The sequence below is a fragment of the Adiantum capillus-veneris genome, chromosome 26 (assembly GCF_014529385.1).
Source record: "Adiantum capillus-veneris isolate H3 chromosome 26, ASM1452938v2, whole genome shotgun sequence".
NCBI classification, from domain to species: Eukaryota; Viridiplantae; Streptophyta; class Polypodiopsida; order Polypodiales; family Pteridaceae; genus Adiantum; species Adiantum capillus-veneris.
Genome location: NC_140956.1, coordinates 72,917,365 through 72,938,982, shown reverse-complemented (window position 1 = coordinate 72,938,982; position 21,618 = coordinate 72,917,365). Strand labels below are relative to the sequence as shown.

General features: G+C 41.4%; 1 protein-coding gene across 1 annotated transcript; it reads right to left on the bottom strand.

The window, feature by feature from the left end:
- Positions 1–424: 424 nt before the first annotated feature.
- On the bottom strand, positions 425–1,494 carry LOC147423647 (uncharacterized). Its single transcript, XM_086501330.1, has one exon. It carries the CDS (start codon positions 1,339–1,341, stop codon positions 694–696), a length of 648 nt encoding a protein of 215 aa, XP_086357456.1. The 5' UTR covers positions 1,342–1,494; the 3' UTR covers positions 425–693.
- Between the last annotated feature and the right edge of the window lie 20,124 nt (positions 1,495–21,618).

Below are 21,618 nucleotides of genomic sequence, written 5' to 3'. Positions count from 1 at the left end.
TTGATATACATGTCCTCAAGAACCACGTTATAATGCTCCAACAACTAACTCCATTAGAAAATTTCATGTAATAAAACTGCTACTCAGGGCTAGAAAAGTACATTTTTCATAACCAATCAAATTAGGGGAAAGTTGATATTCTGGTCAAAATTTGAAGCTATGTAATTACGCTAAAACTTGTGTAAATTTGCTGGTTTTCTTAAAGGCAAGCTCAAAATCTAACCGAGATTTTATAATCAGTTGGTTAAAACACATCAAACCCCGGTTTTTTTCTAACACTGCTGCTATTTCTTTTCTTCATATACTCTGTGGGTGCCGACGTTCAAAAGATTACTCCAATTGAATTTGGCCCAATGCTTGAGAGAAGTGTCTCAAGATAGCCTTGAGCCGGTTAGGAATTCAAGACATCCGGTGAATGTGCAAGTGAAAAGGAAACATTTCGCTAAGATTATACAACTAAATATAGCCAAAAATATAGCTAATTTACAAAATTCCTGCTTAAGAAGTGGATTATAGGAATTAGTGTATGCTCGGGATATAAGTAATTTTGGTGCCTCATTACATTTATGCATTTACAGAGAATGGATTCTCTAGTATCCCCACCGCTTTAGTTCTGAAATGGTGGTAGAAACTTGGCCTAACGGTAGAAACAAAACATGCATTAGAGAATATTTACATCCCAATATATGCCCTCTAATTAGCCTTCTCTTGTTCAAAATACCTGCGAAAGCAGAATGGGAGATACAAAGGGAGCAGGAAGCCAAAGAGGTTGTAGCTCCAGAGCAGTAGATTGGCGATGGCAAGGATCCTGCCAAAAAGGACCCAATAGGAGGAGAATGAAGCAGAGAAGTCAGCCTGGAGCCAAGCCCAGATGGAGACAATGCGGCCGCTGTTGTAGAGGATGGGAACGAGGGCCAAGCAAGGCGGGGAGAGGGGAGAAGACAGGCGCTCAGAGAGGACTTGGGCAGCCAGAAGGAAAGTGTGGGGGGCTGCTGTGTGGACGATCTCCTTGCGGCTGGTGGCCAGGCCAAGCACGATGTAGGCGAAGGGGAAGTAGAGGCCCACGTAAGCGGCAAACCTGATGTAGGAGGCCATGAGGTGCCTGCGGCCCTCGAGGAAGGCAGGGCCCTGCTTCTTGACCTCGCTCCCTGGCTTTTTCGGGAACGCGTACCTGCTCATCAAGAGTATGTAGAGGGAGTAGAGCCCAACGCAGAGAAAGGTCTCGTAGGGCAGCATCCCACTTCCTGCCAGAACGATGATGATGCTGCGCACTATGTAGGGCACCCACGAGAACGCCCGCTTGCTATTGCTACTCACCTGCTCTTTACCCTCATCCCCCATGGATGAGAAGCTAGCTACCCTGAATTGTGTGCGCGCGCGCGCGCGTGTGTGTGTGTGTGTGTGTGTGAGAGAGAGAGAGAGAGAGAGAGAGGAAGGCCTCTGCGTGTCACGTGTAGGCTGTAGCAAATCCTTTCTGCCAGTGTAAACGCCTTTCTCTGCAAACGTGTGCATCGCCCTCGTCTATCAAAACGAATGGTGTACATTTGCCATCGCTCTTTTTTGAAGGCTGAAAATTGACATCGCATTATTCGCTTTGCGTGGGGTTACACAGTGCTCGAAAAACCCCTAAATTTATCTATACTTCTAGTATGTATTTCAGCGGCTATACCGACGATCATTTCATTGCTCATTCCGATGGTAAGGGTACCAATGCGTATATCGACGATGTGATATCAATGTTGATACCGACGCTTATATCAGGGTCTTTTATTCTTAAAACAAACTTTTATCTGTCGATACACGTGTCGATATTCACGCGATGTGTTGTAACGAATTCAAGAGCTAAAGCCAAACACTAAAAAAATTTCTCTAAAAATGGAACTCTATAACCGAAACATGGAACCCAATGAAAAAATAGCCTCAATTGTAAACAAGTCAAAGAGCATTTGCAAATAACTCACCCACATCTAGTGCGCTATAGATGAAGATGACTAGGTGACCGTGCTTCTCAAAGGACTGTCAGATGATGTGTATAGAAATTGTGATTGTACTCAAAGAGAAGGAGCCCATACCCTCTCTTGAAAATGTCATAAATTCCTTTATAGGCATTAGAGAAGAAGATAAAAGGCAACACGAACAATGGAGGAGCATACCTTGTAGGTTCTTCAAACAAAGTTAAATTCAAAAAGAACCTAAAATGTATACATGGTAGCAGGGACAACCATCTCTCTACTATTTCTCAATCAACCCTTCTAAAAATTATGGACAAACCAACTACTCTACAAAGCCAAACCACAACAAATTTCAAGCAACAACAGTCACTACAAAGACATGGACAAAGCGACAATTAACATGTCTTTTCTAGCGACTCCGGCAATGATGGTGAATTCAAAGTGGTCTATGTGATTGATGTATCATGAAAGCAGTCAATTTGTATACCATACCCTCATTTGTGTTGTAGGGGAGGATTGTGCTATGCGATCATTCATCATGGAAGTCTCTTGCTCATAACTGTCGTAAGTGCTTTTAGTGGTTTCACATATAAAATTTAATAATCACGCTTGAGAGCATGATTACTGAGGATGACTTTCACCTTTTGTTTGTAGTCTTGGTTCCAAGAGGAGGTGCGAGTTGCGTTTGAGTAGTCTAAGGCGTGAGCCAAAAAGTATACATTCTCAAAGGGTTTTCTAGCAATTTGACAAGTCGTAAAATTTCTTTGCAATTGAAACAATAGCAGCTTTCAATAACTAAGCCTCATTCTTGGTCACACGCAGAAAGGAGCATTAAATGAGTTACTAAGCCTACACTTTGTAACTATGCCAATTTTGGCATAGTTGTCAAGTTCAAGGCATAGTTGGGAGGATGAATGAATAACTAAGCTTCGCGTGACCATGCAAGAGGCTTAGTTATTCATTTAATGCTTTGTCTTTGCATAGTTGGCATAGTTATCAATAACTGATAACTAAGCCTCACATGACCATGCCCTTATTTCACACTAGAATGAGAGTACAACGGTGCACTTATGAAGACCTAGGATAAGCATCCACACACGCTAGATGCTTATCCCACTTTCCACCACATCTTCTACCCTCCACATGGCTCACTATGGACCTCTCCTTAAACAAGCAAGGTTTAGAACACAATAATCTCCCAACACAAGGTGAGATGAGCAGATTCTTGCATTGTAGCAAGGAATAACCATTCAAAATAGTCTGCATGAATTCAATCCTACATTCAAGATTTGAGATTGGCATGGTGGACGATTGAAATCAAGCAACAATACTGCAACATTACCACTTTCCTTCTCATTCAGTCAAAACCTGTGAAAACTCCTAGACAGAACGAGTTCTGAAGTTACCACCCACTTCTCATGCAGCAAGAACCTATGAGAAATCCCAACCAGTACAAGCTCTCAAGCTATCGCCCTTACTCACCAAGCAGCCACCTATAGTGAGCATTCTCACCTCCCACATTTTCAGCCCATTAAAGTGAGCTAGAGACTAGAGCAAGACTTCTCGAATACGACACTTGCATTATTTTCTTTGAATACATCATCAGCACCAAAATAGAGCGTTTTTATGCTCAAATATACACACACTTGAATCAGGCTCAGCCATGCAACATCCTCCATGGCACCTACTGCTCCTTGTGAATGTAAAGCATGCCTAATACAGAGGCATCCCCAACTCGAAGGCTTATTATGCACATCCCTTCTTCTACATACAACAAGAGGTTGTGTTTGTTGATGTGGTCGAGTGCATGTGATGCATGTATTTCTTTGCAAGATACCAAGAAAGAAGGTCCCCTTCGTCAACCCTAAGGAAAGCTCACTTTGACAAAGTTCACAAAACGAACAACAAGCCCCGAAAGAATCACTACACCAGCTCCAAAGAAAAAGTTCTCTGTCAAAGAATAGTCTTGACTTCTTGAGAACATCTAGTCCACAATAATTCACCAAGTTCCTTACATATAAAACTTCATGCAATTACTTTGCTTCCACTATGACATATACTTAATATTAATGCTTTAACTCATGTTTTTGAGTCACATCCAATGGCTAAGAAAAGAGCAACTCGATCTACTAAGCACAACACATTTCCAAAGAGTGACAGAATTGCTTCAACCATCAAGCAAATTGAGAATTGAAAAGGAAGTAAACATAACAGCAAATTGAGAAACAAAAGCCCTCTCTTCTCAGCTAGGCAAAGCCAATTTTTCCAAAAACCTCTCTTCCCTCACACTCCAACCAAAGCAAAGAGCTCCCTGAACAAAACGAAGAATCTCCAAGGACACAAAAGAAGCCAAAACCTCGTTTGAAGTTGTCCTGGACGGAAGAAGATATTAAAAAGTCTCTTGAAGCCCGTGATGCTAGCCTCTCTCTACACAAATGCTATATGCAATTTGGCATAAGTTGGGGAGCCATAGACAATTGGGAAGATAATAGAAGTCAATCAAAAACAAAAGGGCCACCAACTGTTCTAACACTTGAAGAGGAGGAAGCACTTGTGCAATGGATCTACTTAAAGAGTGACTCTGAGCATGTGGTGTAAGTCATGGATGTCAAGCTCAAAGTGGCAGAAATTTGTCAAATGAGACATACAATATTTACCAATGGTATTCCTGTAAGATGTTGGTGGGATGAATTTTGATGTCGACATCCAAAGCTGGTATTAAGAGTCTCAGAGCCCTTGGATCAGTCAAGGGCTACAAGATTTAGGCCAAAAATAGCGTAAACATTTCATGACAATCTAAAGTACTTGTACAACGAGAATAACTACCCAATCACCAACATTTGGAATGCAAATGAGATTGGGTTTCAAGGATCAAGAGATAAGGGGATGAAGGTTCTTGCAAAAAAGGGGACAAAGTCGGTCTATAGAATCACGTGTGATTCTTGGGAGTGGATGACGTTATTGTGCTATGTCAATGCATCTGGGAAGGTCATTCACTCTTCTTACTACATTTTCAAAGGCAGATGAATAATGGAAATTATGTTCAAAATTGCAAACCTGGAGTAGCAATGGCAGTTCAAAGAAAGGCAGGGATGACAGGTGAGATTTTCAAAGTGTGGGTTGAGCATTTTGAGAATGCTATAGTGAATGACATGGGCAAAGAGAATAGACACCTTCTCATCCTCGACGAACATGGTAGTCACATGTCTCCTTGGATGTAGTAGTTAAAGCCAAGGCTTCTAGCATAAATATTGTCACACTACCAGTCCACACATCACATAAATTACAACCGCTTGACGTATTAGTTTTCAAGTCATTAAAATCACACTTTTGTAGGGAGAGGGCATTATGGAAACATCGCACTGCATCAACCCAAGCTAGCAAATCAAAACTAGCATCCATTGCAAGAAAGGATTTGACTTCATCACTAATGGAGGTTAACATAAAATTAGGTTTCAGGGCGACTAGAATATGGCCCTTGGATGCAACAACGACTGATTTTGAGAAGATGGCATGCAACCACAAAAAGACTGTGGATGACACCATAGCCTTTAATGACAATGCATCTCAAGTGTCTAGAGGATGAGGCATATTTTGTGTTGAATGTCATGGCAAGGGGACATCTAGGTGAAGCTAGATCTACTCCATCTCTTCAGGAAAATGTACTTCCTACAATGACCTTCATACAAATGTTGGATGAAGGCAAGTTTCCCACATATGATGACTTGCCCACATCTTCAATGGGAGTATTGAGTGACCATCATGAATATGACATTATCGAAGATCACCAATGTGATACAAGACATAGAGAACCCAATTCTTCTAAATCACATGGCAAGAACATCTAATCTAGAACATGCTACAAATGTTTCGTATGATGATGGAATTTTGCAATCACCAATAGAGGAACCCCACACTCAAGGAAGTATGCAATTTTGTGAACCGGTGAGAAAGAATCCAAAAACTACAAAGGAGAACATGGCTCCTCAAAATGCCTTGTTAAACACATCTATAGATCATAATCAAATCATAGATCTTCTTTGTAAACTAGTAGCAGAAGTGTGATAAGACGTGCAAACCAGGAAGCATTTGTGGACTACACAAACAGCCTGATATTAACATCTAGTCGGTGCATTGGGAGCATGCAGGCAAAAAATGTCAAAAAACAAGAGATAGCCAATGCTAAAGAGCAAAAGTTCTTGGAAAAGAAGAAGAGTGAAATCTCTAGCGGAGAAGGAGGCAGCAAGACAACAAAAAGAGGATGCCCGTCAAGCAAAACTTTCAAGGGAGGATTGTGAAACCCAGCAACTCACGTTTGAAACCAGAATGTGTTTGGTACTTTGTGAGAAGGTTCTCTTGAAGTTTTATTTCTCAAACCACTACACATTGAGATCAGCCTTGACATGCAATGGCTTGAAGACATGGAATGGCAAAGCTACGATGGTCTTGAAAAGCTTAGTTCAAGGATTTCACCTAATTATAGCTAGGGAGAAGCAAAACATTTTCACTCTTTTTGGTGTTTTAGTAGACCATATCTACTCCAATCCTAGTGAAGTATCTAATCTACTCTTATGCAATCCATCATGCAAATCTAGCTTTTAGTCTACTTGTTCCGAGTAATCTATCCACTCCTATGTAATCAGCCATGTATATCTCACTTTTGATCTACTTGTCTGAGGCAACCTATCCATTCTTAGATACCGAATCATGCAAGCCTTGCTTTTTGTCTAGAATAATCTTTCTTTTCTTCAATAAGGTCGTTGAATATATCAATACACTTGCTCAAAGAAAGAAAATTATTTGAGTTTAAACATAAGACAAGAGTTTCAATCATTTGATTGCATCAGCGCAACAATGGATGTAACCAAATATGCAGAGACAACAATAGATTGTTTCAATTGTTAATTGATTGAACATGGAGTATAGTAGCACCAAAAATACACCCTACATCCCCAACAACCCCCACTTAACCTCCACTCCAATGTAGTGAATACAGACCCAAGAAAAACATAGATTATTTGGGTCTGCATGCAAAAGACTGTCGCTAATGGAACGAGAATGGAACACTGTGAGCTATAAACACAAGAAACTGTTTAGGATTTACTCCTTAGTGCATAGAAAACACCTAAAAGATTAGCAAGATGGCTTCGCCCCCATCCATTCCAGGTAGCAAGCATGACAAGTCCATCGTGTGAAAATTTGAAAGCTAGGCAAGTAGTAAGCACCCACGGCAAGCAATGAGTTTGTGCATGAATCAATTCAAAGCCCTTCACGATACATGCCAACAAGCCATGCCTCTGAGTGCCATCACTGTAGAAGTAGGCACAAAATAGAGAGGCAACTCTCTTGTTCTCAAGCCCTAGCCAATAAGCAAAAAATTGTGTGCACAAACACGATACCTCAGTATCTGTATCCTAAACTTAATAAAGATAAAATGTGCGCACAACATTAGAGGGAGTGTTAAATAATTGCATACCAATTTAAGAATTCAACTCTAACAATTTTCACAATGCCGAGCTGCGAGAGAAGTCACAATGTCGTGCTATTGGAGAAGCAGTTTAGTTGCTTTATAGCACTAGTGCGTGTTGCACAGACATGCAAACAACAGATGAGAGGCTGTGACAAAAGATGAGTTTCATAACAAGGAACCTGTCCATCAAACTCTATTGATACCAAGTAGCGCTACTGATTTTAAAGCCCAACCATGCCAAGCATTGACATCATATATAATGCACACATTATTGATAAGCTGGATAGAACGAGTGATGGATAAGACTGACTTAGAGCCAATAGCTAAGACAAGTTGCAACAAAGGGATGAGGTTGGTTGGGTAAGCATGAAGGTAGAGATAAGGGTGAGTGGAGTAGAAGGCGCCTCAAATCGAGGCACATGGGGTCTTTTCAAAGAATTGGGATTGGTTGGTAGTGGTAACTGACCTTCCACTTTTTGGGTAGTTACCATACCACTTGAGCATCCAATGTGTCCACTTGCATGGGGAGGGTGACTCTTGACATGGGCCCTTATTTTGGTTACACACAAAACGAAACAAAAAATGCTTAAAATTTGCACCTACGATCACTAGTAGGCCACAAATCTACATCTACAGATAGAGTTACATGTGGCGATCCAGCTAAAACCCCTATCCATGAAAATTTCTAAAAAATGACCCTCCTTAGGTGGCTTCCAACTTCAACATCTCTATACACGCTCCTCTACCCTATTACTTCCCAAGATTCTCTACCTATATTACTTCCCAAGATTCTCTACCTACAGTATCTCCTCAAAGGCCTTCCCCTCCTACACATCGATTGACCCCGTCTCCTTTGCTTTGCCTTCCCTGCCTCTCTTCCCTCACCCTCCTCCTTTGCAGCTCTTCTATTCCCCTCCCACACACACACACACACACCTCAAAAACCTATACCAAGAGCATGCTCCTCCCCCTCCTTAAAAATATCTAAAGGAGCAGCGTCAACAGAGAACGGGGACTCAAGATGAAAGGCAAGATTCAAAGATAGTGGGGGAAAGCATGGCCCGGGGGGAGAGAGAGAGAGAGAGAGAGAGAGAGAGAGAGAGAGAGAGAGAGAGAGATGTGATGCAATCACTCATGCGTGCACGTGTGCAGATGCACGTGCGCATGCGCACACACACACACACACACACACAGAGAGGGAGAGACACACACACACAGAGAGAGAGAGAGAGAGAGAGAGAGAGAGAGAGAGAGAGTCATGAAAAACGAAGGGATGGGGGGGGGGGGGGGGGGGGGGGGGGGGGGGGGGGGGGGGGGGTTCTTTGGTGTAGCTACGAGGCATCTCACCAACATTCCTTCTTTTCATGATTTTACAAAGTGGGCAACACCTACTAGGCTAAAGTATCTCTACTTCTCTATCCACTTCTATCTAGTGTATCTAATGGGCATTGCAAAGGGGGTGCCATGTGGCAAGAGTTAAACACCTCTTTGCATTGCCCCTTGCAAACCTTGGCCACATGTGCACATGCTGGAAGGTTTGTGTATGTCTACGCCAGAAGATTTGAAATAATTACAAGGGCATGAGGACCAAGGTGCAGGGCAAGCATGGTGGCCAAGTCCATTATTGTGAACAAGGGCCAATGAATGCTCCCTTTCACTCTCCTCGGCTACCTTTCACGCTCTCTCGATCACCGATTTTACCACCTCGATCAACCTTTATAGTCGAGATTCTAATCATTGTTGCGCCTCTGTCAATTCATCCTCTCTAGCAAGAAGGTGTATGGGGGACATTAATAGTAGGGATCAAAGCAAAAGTCAGAGGGATTGGCACAGATGTCTGCTCAGGATGCAAAGCAGCAAGCGAAGACCCCCTCCATCTGTTCAAAGATTACCCCCAAGCATATGAGCTCGTGTAGTCAAAAATTGCAAATAGGTGTAGAAAACCTAGAAGATCCAGTTCTATAAGAATGATCTCATTTTAGGAGGTAAGGTTTGTAATAACCAAGCCACTATAGTTTGCATGCAGATTATCCACTTCTGCTATCTTAAACAAACTTGAAAAGCACAAAATCTTTGAGTCTTCGAAGGAAACACTACGACAACTAAGTTTGAAGAGATTATACAAGAAAGCAAGGTACGGGTTCTCTCTCTCTCTCTCTCTCGGGAAAGCACAAGATGTAGATGAGTGGAAGCAAGCACTTATAGACATTGGAGAAAGTACTAATTGTGAGCTTTTGACTACCAACCATAGCAATGCTTAAATAGCCTTTATAGTAATGGCTATGAAAGTCGTATGTCTATACCCGTTGTATCCTTTCCTCCTCAAGGCATAGGTGGTGGTTGAGGCTTAATGTACATTCTTTTGGACGATAATACAACTCTACCAATCACGATTGTGAGTATGGGAAAAAAAGAAAGAAAGAGAAAAAAAGGTTTGCTTGCAAATATGATCCCCACTATAAAGGCTAATATCCATTGAATGATGCACTAATATGTGAGAGACTAAGAATGCTACTAGATGGAGCAAAAATGATTTGAGTGATGATAAATATCAAAATTGTGGAGGCCATAATTTGCCCAAGGTTGTTGCTGACATTGAGTATCCCCTCTCAAATTTGGCCCCTCTCTCTCTCTCTCTCTCTCTCTCTCTCTCTCCTCATCGACTTCCACAAACCTTTGCCCCTATCTGCCACATCCTCCTAATGGTAATCCCCATGTTGTTTGCATCGGAGAATCTCTCTCTCTCTCTCTCTCTCTCTCTCTCTCTCTCTCAAACACACATTTAATGTGTTATGGTTTTCTTATACATTTCATTTGAAAAAAAAACTTTTAACCTCATCTTGATCTGACTTTCTATTTTGACATGCTAACTATCAAAAATATTCAAAGCTAAAAAATATTAAGTCTGACAAAGTACTATTGGCTTAAACAAAATTTGACAATTCCTTCTTCCTAGCCATAAAATTTGGAATCTCATAAGGTTAGCTTGGCTTTTTGTTAAGTTTCTTTCCAACCCCCATCGAAATGTACCAATTAGTTGCTGAAGGAGCTTGTTTTTTACTGCTATTAACTGATACTAAAACTGAAAAGGCTTTTAATTCAATGGGAAATTTCCTTAATAAACCTGAACTGCTAGTGGTTTTTGATTAGTGGGATAGTTCCCTTTTTTTGGTGGAACTCTTTGAGAAGTTCACTTTTCTTCTCATCCAGTTATTGGCCATCCTCACTTGGAGGGTGCATAGTGGTAGTTAATACCCACTTTTGGGGTGCTATGACTGATCTTTGAAGCACTTTGACCACTTCTCAATGGGGGCTCTCCCACTATTGGGACCATTGCTCTCACAAGCACTCTCTGCATGGGGCAAGGTATCATTCTCCAACCTTCACAAAACCTACCGGGCACTCATCTTTGAGTAAGGATCCCTTGGCACCTTGTTGCATATATTCAATAACACCTTTGGATAAAATGATATGTGTTGGCTTGGCTTAATGAGATTCTTGCAGTATCATATATTATGCATCTCCCTCTTTTTCTTTTACTAGTACGGCCGGCCGGTTCTCTCTTTCTTTCTCTCTCCCTCTTTATCGTGCGTGCAGAGGACTTTTGGACTGTAGCCTTCAGCTCGCAGCTCTCGACACATGTAAAGGGCACTCTCACTGCCTTTATAGAATACATATAGATTGGTTGCTTGAGGAGCTTAGCTGATAGCATACTATTGGCATGCATATGACCTTGCATTGAGGTGGTGGATGGCCATGCAATAAATTCTCCTCCCATTTCCTTTATAAAAATGAGGGGCTTCTCCCTCACTTAGCCTTGATATTGTTTTCGTTTTGAGAGAGCGGAGATTGGAGGAAAGTGTGGTGTAAATCTTGGTGGCGAGTTATAAAGAAATCATGGAAATAGTGGATATGAAAGCAACTTCTTCACAGGTTTACTACCTGAACTTTCTTAAATCATTCTTTAAAAAGAATAGGTTAATTTGATGGAGCTCAGTAGTCTAAAGTTTGTTTTTTGTTTTTGGTTATGGCTTTTAACCCCTGGTGTTAGCCTTAGAGGATGTTGTTGTTTTATGGCAACCTTGATTGCAATTTTGGATTTTGTGATGGTGGTAAGGTCTTTTTCGGAAGCGTTGCATGGATCCGATCATCTTTTACCTTCTTGTCTGCAGTGTAGTATGATGCTATACCTCCAAATGCTCATATGGTGACATTGTGTAATTGGTTCTCAAAACATTTTTTAAACTTTCAGATCTTATAATTGGACTTAATGCCTCTTCTAAAAATCTGAATTGATGGCATTCATTGGAAATCAAGATATTATATTATTAAGGTTACCTGACTCCCTCTCTAAATAATGAACACTTGTTCAAAGAACTTGTGAGATTGGGTTTTTTACATGGCTATCTATGAAAGTGGCAATTTACACTTGGCAATCAATTTTTTTTCAAAAATTCTAACTCTGGATAGCAAGAGACAATAAGCGCAATAATTATATACTAGCCCAAAAAAACACTTTGTTGTCCTCTTGATTATATATACTGGTCAAGCATATGATAAAGTGGTTATGAATCTTTCAACAAATTTGGACAAATTTTACAAGAAATTTTCTAATTTTAGCAGCTTGCAAACTTTGGTACTAAACAACTGTTAATGTCAATGAAAAGTATTCCAAATCACTCAAAATTTGGCCCATACACTCTATTGCTATCATAGATCAAGTTCATTGCAAGAAAAAGATTAAAAAATGATTGTATTGGTACAGGAGATAATTAGCATGATTATTATCCACTCGCCTAAAATGAATATTTACCCCTAGCCTTTTGACACTACACTAGTTGTACACCTTATGAGTAGGCCCCTTGACAAGTTCCACCTGGATTGGGTCAATTTTCAAGTTTCTAGCCCAATTTTTGTAGCCTCCAAATGACACCAAATTGGAATAAATAAGCTCAATGAACAGCACTACAAGAGGTTGTGTGCACTTGTGACGTTCATAGCAACGGAAATACATTGGATTATTATACTCCCGGGCGTTGCTAAGACCGTCGCTAATAGCGTCAATGCGGGGACGTCCCTATAATCATCGCTACTACGAGCGTCGCTATAGTTTTCGCTATATAGCAACGCTTATAGTGACGCTTACAGGCTACCTTAAGCGACACATATAGCGATGATGCAGAGCCTTATATAGCAACGTTTATAGCGACGTCCGAGAGTAAAAAATTTTGGTGACAGGGCATTGATTGGTGACAGGGCATTCAATGCCCTGCCACCCATCAACCATATTGAATGTTTCAATAATAAAGTAAGCCTAAATGAATCTAAGATAAGCCAAGATTCACATTTGAAAGAAAGTGCAAGCTTAGGTATAGACCCAAAGTAGTCACCCACAAGACAATATAACCATTAACTCCATTGCAAAACTGACAAAAGTAGATTGATGAAAGTAAATCAATGATAATTGTACACATCATAAGCAAAATCACTTGATTGTTAAGCTTTGCAAATGTAATAGTTACAACACCATTGTCGTTATTGAAAAAATATGCATGGTTTTCCAATAGTTACAAAAAGACGTATACACTTCATCTCATGATACATATGCTATGACAAAAGGAAACTAATGCTATCTAGCTACGGCTAGATTGACATCGTCTAATCAGACGTCTCATCGCATCCAAGCGGTGTATCTATCGGATTCTGCAAATAAGAAACAATAAGACAGCTTTCTATAAGTATAAACAAATAATTTACAAAAAATATAACAATAGAAAAGAGTAAACCCTTATACTAACCATGCGTCGCGAGAACTCAGAATGCCCATCAAGGCGTTTAAGCCCTTCCTGCCTGCGTACTCGCGCTCGTACGGTGTGGGGTCACATCCTGTCATCGACCAATGTTCAAAACATACAAAGAATCCATTATGGTAGAATTTAAAAACCCCTAAACCTTAAACTATCAAACCTAAAGAGCAATGCAAAAATACTTACAAAATTGGCCTCAAATGATGCCCACCCGCCACTCCCCAAGTGGTGCGAGCTCCCTACCTCTACTCGCGCTTTGGCTGCCTCCTTTTGTTGCTTCATTCTCGCACGCTGCTTTCTTCGCATTCTTCCAATCTTCATTGGCCAGCCAATCTGGTCTGTTCCACCCATGCTTTATTGCTTTTTGCACTTCAGAACGCTTGTGCTTGCAGTATTCGCGCATTCGAACCTTCATCAGGTCTTCATTGAAGTAGTCATCCTGTGTTGACACGAGAAACTCTTCATGCAGCATAGTGATGACTCTGTCTTTTAATTCACTTGGCACTTCACTCCAGGTGTTTAGTATGTAGTGTCTAAACACCTGAGAGCAAAGACCGCGTATGCACGAAATCACCTTCTTGCCTTCATCATCCAAGATGTTGCCGCCGCTTAAGTCGACGAAGTAAGGCAAGCCCTCTCGCCTGTGACGCGTGAACCTGGGTGCCCCAGCAAGGGTCTCTAGCAGCATGTTGATGGGGGTACGGACGTCAGGTGTCTCCACTGGAGTTTGGGCCCCGAAGCGAGGAGTGTCGATTGGGGTGACTCCCGGAGGAGTAGGTAGTGGTGGTGTGTAGCTAGGAATGGCCATCAACCATGCAAAACCTGGCATAGATGGCGATGTCATGGCTGTTGTGGGGGTGGGCAAAGAGGGGGAAGGTAAAGAGTCTTATCGAACACGAAGTGGTGTCGAGGCATCAGCGACGGCATCCCCACAAAAACCGCCGCCGCCACTACTAGAGCGTCGGTGCCTAGATGAGTGTGAAGATCATCTCGTCCTCGACACCAAAGCTTCGGAGCGCGCTGAATGCTTCGAGAAACAGAGGGAGACGTTGAAGTAGTAGAACACCGTGATGGTGCTTTAGAGCGATGACAATCCTCGTACCACTACCTCTGCTGGGGTGACAAAGAAGAAAGAAACTCATCATCATCCATACCTGCATTAAACACACGAACATTTAATCTTAATATTGAATGAATGGAGAAGAAAACATGGACAAGTAGAGAGAGAGAGAGAGAGAGAGAGGACTCATAAAGAGGGAGGGATTCCTGTGTAGAGAGATCATTGAAGTTCTTGTGAATTTGTAAAAGCACTACACTCTGGGTGCGATGGAGACTGAAGCTACAATCTCGAAGGAAGTGATCCATCTCTGCTCATAGATGATACTAGTGCTTCTTAGCGTATCTTTCACCCGATCAACTAGATCTTGTGGTGGGATGAGTAGTATTTATGAGCAGAGATAGATCACTTCCTTCACGATTGCAGCTTCAGTCCCCATCGCACTCGAAGCGCAGTGCTCGTCATCCTTGCTTGTGAGAACACGCCTGGAGCATACGTACATGGAGTGGATGCAATGACGATTAAATACAATGATGCAATGACGCATATAGACAAGAATGGACAAAAAGCCACTTGAATACAAATATATTATAAAACGGAGCAAAACTGTTCAAATACAATATTTATGGCTTTAAGAGGTCTCTCTCTCATCCTCGCATAGCTTAGCACAACTTCCTATATCTATATAGAGCTCTCCGTTTAGACAGATGTCCTCCGTTTCATTTTTTAGATCCTCCGCATGCACCTCATAGAGAGTAGCAGCTTGATGCTCGTTTGGCACCACCTCAGCGGCTTCTGACTAAGCATCTTCTTCGATCTCCTCCATTGATGCTGTTGTGATTCGCACATGGTAGCCCTCATACGTCCGTGCACTACGAGGGGCTACCTCTATGACATACCACCAGTTTGATGCAGACTTTGTAGGATGAAATATCACCTGCCAGAGCCACATAACTTACATCAGAGCTTCCAAGCACATAACTTCTAAAATTGGATGTTAACTATTTACATACTTACTTGTTCACAATGCTCGGGTAGTACGAATGTGTCTCTTAGGTTGGTCCAATTTTTAGGTGAATCCACCTCAAAGAAACCAGACTCTCCTCTATGTACAGTAGCATTGCGACTTCCTGATTATCTTGAACCATTGCACGTCGAACAAGTCGACAAAAAATCCTCTATAATTGATCCTCAAAATCTCTTGTAGCATGCCAAAGTAAGTGAGTTCCGCCACCACAGGATCTGCATCAGAGGACCGTCGTCGACTAGATTGTTCAAATTTTACCATGATTCCACAATCTTGTGTAAAACGCTTAGTTGTCGATCCGATCCACCCTAAAATGTCGACCTTTACACCATGCTGTTGTGTATGACTTATACTACAACCAACAAAGATTATGAGTCGTTGTTCAAGCGTCTAGAAAGTCACTAGTCGTACATTGCAAACTTATCTTGGTCGCACAACCCCGAGAGTACTCCCACTCCTCCTCAGTCACTTCTTCACCACACTGTTGTGCTCTTTTCAATTGGTTGTGCAACCATCTTAAGCTCATGAATGTTGGTAGGCTCTCCAGACCCGCCGGATAATGCATCGGTGGTCGTATTCCCCGTCTCCACTCGATCCGTGCCCTTTGTCACTCTTGCTTTGCATCCTCATATTGTGAAATCCATTTTTGCATCATTGGATTGTGAAGCATGCAAAATCGGTTGATTTTAGCCTCTAGATCTTCCATCATCTTCTTCTCAACACCGAGATTGCACATGACAATCCCAGATATACGCTCATCATCTATGGTTCTCTATAGCGTGTCCTGAGCTTTATCAAATCTGTCTAGCCACTTTCCAATGTAAACTAGGGACTTTGATACCAGCCAACCTTTTGCCATGCTACCCTCCAGACGTACCTTCTGACGCACATATCCTTTAAGTGTTTTCATGAAACGTTCTAAAAAGAACATCCATCTGGAATGTACTCAACTATGTGAACAAGAAGATGCACCTGAATGGTTAGCATGGTAGTAGGAAAGTGTTTCTCAAACATGCACACAACCTCCGCATCATTTAGTTTGGCGAATGGTATGGAGTCTACATTGATCTCCTTTTGTGAGATCCATTGCACCAACTTCGCAAGTTTGTAGATTGTGTTATGAACGTCAAGAGACAAACATCCCTCAATGGCCACCGGTAAAATAAACTGCAAAACACGTCTAGCAATGATATTAAAGTCCACACACGATTTTGTCACACAATTCTCACTATGATATATTCCACTTCACATTGTATGCTAGTCGTGTGAATTCAAACCGGTAAGCTTTCCTTCTTTAGTGAAACACGTTTAGAGCAAGTGCATTACGCCAGTGGGGGTCTGCGTAGATCGAATGGTCTCTTTTACTTTGCATTCTTGGGCTCCTGTAAAGATCCATGGCCCTTTAGGGAGTTTTATCGATCCATCGGATGCTGTTTGTGGCCAATATTTCTCCATACGATCCACATTTCTAAGGTCAACCCTGGCTCCCAAAGTATCTTTCTTACCGGTTAGATGGTCCCATAGCAGATTACCCAAATTTTTGAATATGTACATTGGATCGAGCAAGTTATTGATCATGAGTCGGGGCCAATATGGTAACTTGTACCATAGAGAGAGTCTCTTCATCCCTGGGGGCAAACCGTCATCACACATCTCCTTCTTCTCTAACCATGCTTGTGCAAACACCCTCGGTGGCTCTCTTTCCAAAAAGCCATCGCGTAACACATGAGTCTCTGGAAGATACGCTTGATGACCTTCATAGATTTTCTTCTTCAATGAGGGCGCCCGACACGCATTCAGTTTAAGTCCACATGTGACACATGCTCTATATCCGCTTGTTTGAAGCCCTACACATGACAATAGATAAGCTTGAGAAAAACCAAGATTTATAGTGTTTGAGTTTGAGTATAAATCACCTAAGCATTCTGTTAGTCCGGGATAGTCATACATGGTCCACATTAAAATGCCTTTGATCAGAGCATTTCGTCGACCTGTGTGTCGGCTCATATCCACCACTTCTATGCCAATCCACAATTGTTGTAGCTCTTCCAATAGTGGACGAAGATACGCATCCATATTCTTCACTTTATACTGCCCCGACACAGTCAAGCTTAGCCACATGTACCCCTTCTTGGTAGTCAACCACTTCTTGGTAGTCAACCACAAGGGAATGTTGTAGTTGACCATGACAACCGACCATACACTGTAAGATGTTGATCTTTGGCCAAATGGACTTACGCCATCCATAGCCAAGCCTAGCTGCAAATTTTGAGCTTTCCTAGCAAAATCCGGCCATGTTTCGTTTATATGTTTCTAGGTTGCACAATCTGTAGGAATCCGTATCACACCATCCAAAGATTTATTCTCCTCATGCCATGATGGTAGGGCGGCCATGGACTAACATTCGAAGAAATGCTTGATGCGAGGAAGCAGAGAAAAATGTCACAAACTTTTTTGTGGAATTTTTGTTCCGTAGAGATCTACTCGATATCTCTCGGAATCACATTTCGGACACTTCTCCATGTCTATGTATTCCCCTTTGAAAAGAATGCAGTCGTTAGGACAAGCGTGAATTGAATGTAATCTATCCCCAAGTTTTGCAAGATCTTTCTTAGTTCCTCTCTGGAATCTGGCATCACATTATCAGCTTGTAGTATGTGCTCTTTGAGCAATCTACACAGCGAAAAAAATACCGTACATTTGTATACGTAATCTTTCAGATCATTAAATATCTAAAGTTTTTTAATAAAGTAAACACATTGTAATAGATCACCTGAAAAGCATTGTCACACAAGTGTCACTCCATCCAAACTTTGTCTGCATGTTGAGAAGAACCAGGAGCGCCTTCAATCTAAACACACGTGCTCCATCATACAACGGTGTATCGGCTTCACTTTTCATATCATCATAGATAAGTCTTTCTGAATCCATGGTTGTCTCGATCATTTCATCGATCTCGGGCTCAAACATTGCCTCATTGGAAATGTGGTCTGCATGATCATCCTCTGAGCTGTCAGAGGCTACATCTTGTGGCCTCACATATGCTGCTTGACCAAAGCGCCTGCAAACACGTCTATTAGGTTGCAAGATTGCTGCCTGTTGGCCAGCGTCAGAGTCCGACGAGTTATAATTGATAACATTTGATCTATAATAGATAGATTGAAATTGCCAAATTCATGAACGTGCTGCAAAGAAACGCGTTTTTTTCATCGCACAGCATGCTTGCATTGATTACAAGGACATAAGATCCTTGTTGAGAGATAGGTGTTTCTGTTGGACGGCCCCACATCCTCGTCACTACTCATAATGAAGGTAAAAACCTTATAACCTGGACATACATTTAATCTTCTATTGGTATCCTCCGTCTTTTATCTCTCTCTCTCTCTCTCTCTCTCTCTCTCTCTCTCTCTCTCTCTCTCTCTCTCTCTCTCTCTCTCTTCACACTGTAAACTACCTCACATTCTCTAGTCATGTCCAATCCCCGCACACCTCGGTCTAGAGGTGCACGGAGATCAGAACCACCGGGTTATAATCTCGTCTTTATTGATCAATGCCTATATTTGTGGGTACGAGAAATCTACACACCCACGTTTACATGATAGTGCATATAGTGGACAAAATCCGTTTGCCTCTTCTCTAGTTGTAGCATTTCACAGCATCTTAACATCTCTTCACAGTAGATCTTTGTTCGAGGGATTACTTAGCACATTACATGTTGGCATCCAATCTGAGTATCATGCCGTTGAAAGCTTTCCAACTTAAAGTCGCATCCGTAGAGAGGAAGAGAGGGATCACCGTTCATCTAACTAATTTTATTACCGTAATCCCGAAGTTAGACTCTAATATAAAAACTCAATCCAAAATCTAATTTTAAATCTAACCTAATTGAACATGTGGTGATTTGTTGCTAATTGAATATGGTTAGTGTGTGAGTTAATAGGTGTCAGATTATGATAGGAATATACATATTGTTGTGTATCTAGTGTTTTCTCTTTGGACAAAGCGCGCATTCATTGACATGCACTAAAATCTAATATGAATCTAATCTAATCTAATCTTAAATTGAACATAAATCTAGATCTAATCTAATCTTAAACTCAAAATAAACATAAATCTAATCTAACCTTAAATCTAACATAAACCTAACTGTTATCTAACTTCAATCTAAATTTAATCTAGTTAATCTTAAATCTTGTCTTAATCTTAAATTTAAATTTAATCTAATATTAAATTCAACATAAACCTAAATCTAATCCAATCTTAAATCCTAAACCTAAATGTAATCTAACTTAAATCTAACATAGCTAGTTAATCTTTAATACTATCTTAATTTTAAATCTAACATAATCTTAATCTAACGTAAATATAAATCTAACCTATTTTAAACTCAACATAAACATAAATTTAAACGTAATCTAACATAATCTAATTTAAATCTTAACCTAATATCTCTCTCTCTCTCTCTCTCTCTCTCTCTCTCTCTCTCTCTCTCTCTCTCTTTGTTTTCTCCCCTTACCTCTCTCTTTCGTCTTCTTCCCCTCTCTCTCTCTTTGGTTTTTTATTCTCTCTCTCTCTTTCTCCCTCTTTCTCTTTCTCTTTGTTTTCTTCTCTCTCTCTCTCTCTCTCTCTCTCTCTCTCTCTCTCTCTCTCTCTCTCTTTTATATCTTTCTATCTCTCATTCTCTCTCTTTACTTTATCTCTCTCTCTCTCTCTCTCTCTCTGTGTGTGTGTGTGTGTGTGTGTGTGTGTGTGTGTGTGTGTGTGTGTGTGTGTGTGTGTGAGGTCCCCACCCCGTCGTCTCAACAACGGATCTGATGGTAAACCTGGTGGCCACTAGATCTATAGCGGAAGCAAACAAAGTGGTCTGGATTCATCTAGCGGACGATCTCTCATCACAAAGTGAATTGAGTTCGAGCCTACTAGCAAGGAGATCTAGCTCCACCTCGTAGGGGAAGCGTGATTTAACCTATGTAGCGATCCTAAGACCCACCTTCCAAGAGGAGAGAAACCTCGAGTGCCTTTTTCCCCATGTTTCAGAGGCACGTACTCTGGAGATTTCACTGCTCTACGGGCAATGAGTATTACTAATCACAATGGGGACAGAGAGTTCCCGACCAATCGGGACCACCCATCTCGTAGGCATTGGCAACTTGAGCCAAGCCCCCACTTTCCACCCCCACATTCACACTTCCTTGTGTGACCTAATTACTACCACAAAGGTTGTTCAACATAAAGATTCCTTGTTTAATTCCGAATCACATTGTTCGTTAATACAGCCCTTCAACCAGTATTGCAAACAACACCAAGACAGAATTCTAGTAAAAATTCTACTCAAACTTATTCATAAAAGTTCCAATGTTTTGGAGGTACAACATCCCCCCTCCAGCGAAAGTTCACTCCTCCCGTTGTCGCCTAGCTGCCCATACAACTAGGTATGTCCACCGCATAGAAAGCACATCATGGACACTCCCACCGCATAGAAAGCAAGACGTGGGTTCCCACCGCATAGAAAGCAAGTCGTGGGTATCCACCGCATAGAAAGCAAGTCGTGGATTCAAGAGTCCTTAACGAGGAACTCTACCCCCTGTGATCAGTAGGGGGGCCAGGACTGATTCAACATTTGAAATAAAATGAACATGTTGAGCTAAATTTTCCCTAGCAGACATTCTTTCCTAATTGCAACCAGCATACCCATCAATCATTTCCTTCCTACTTTAGAACTTAATGTACAATGAATTCAATGCCGAGGTTTTCGTCGGATTTCTCCAACATGTTTGGGGATATTTTCATTCCTAACTAAACGTGTGCAATGTTAAATTAAACAACTTGAATGAAATTATGATCTACCTCTTCCATTTCTTCGTCGATGGCCCGTGAGATGGCCGGTATTTGTTCCTCCATGGGAGCTTTTCCCTTTCCGTTCACCTTGCTCGTTCCTACCTCGTGGTCGTGGGCTCCACCAAAGCGAGTCCTCTTAACCGGGTCCATTTTAAACTCACTACTTTAAGTAATTAACTTGGGGAAAAGAGCTAATGTCCGTAAGCGTCATAACAAGCCAAATGATAGATTAGCGACATCAAACAATGCCTGCTACATGAGAGGTTTAGATTTTTCCATATAGTAACCATTATGGATGACACATAATCCTATGGGAACCGGCTCTAAAGATAATTACTCGACTTATATGATTAAGAATAATAGGATTTCACTAATGGAATTACCAGAGAGATGAATTAAGCACGATTAATCTCTTTCCTAGCAATTAGAGGGTGCAGAATCACCGCATGCATAGGTGTGAGAAAAAC

Excerpts from the sequence above, each read along its gene's own strand:
- LOC147423647 (XM_086501330.1), bottom strand. The coding sequence starts at position 1,341 with ATGGGGGATGAGGGTAAAGAGCAGGTGAGTAGCAATAGCAAGCGGGCG.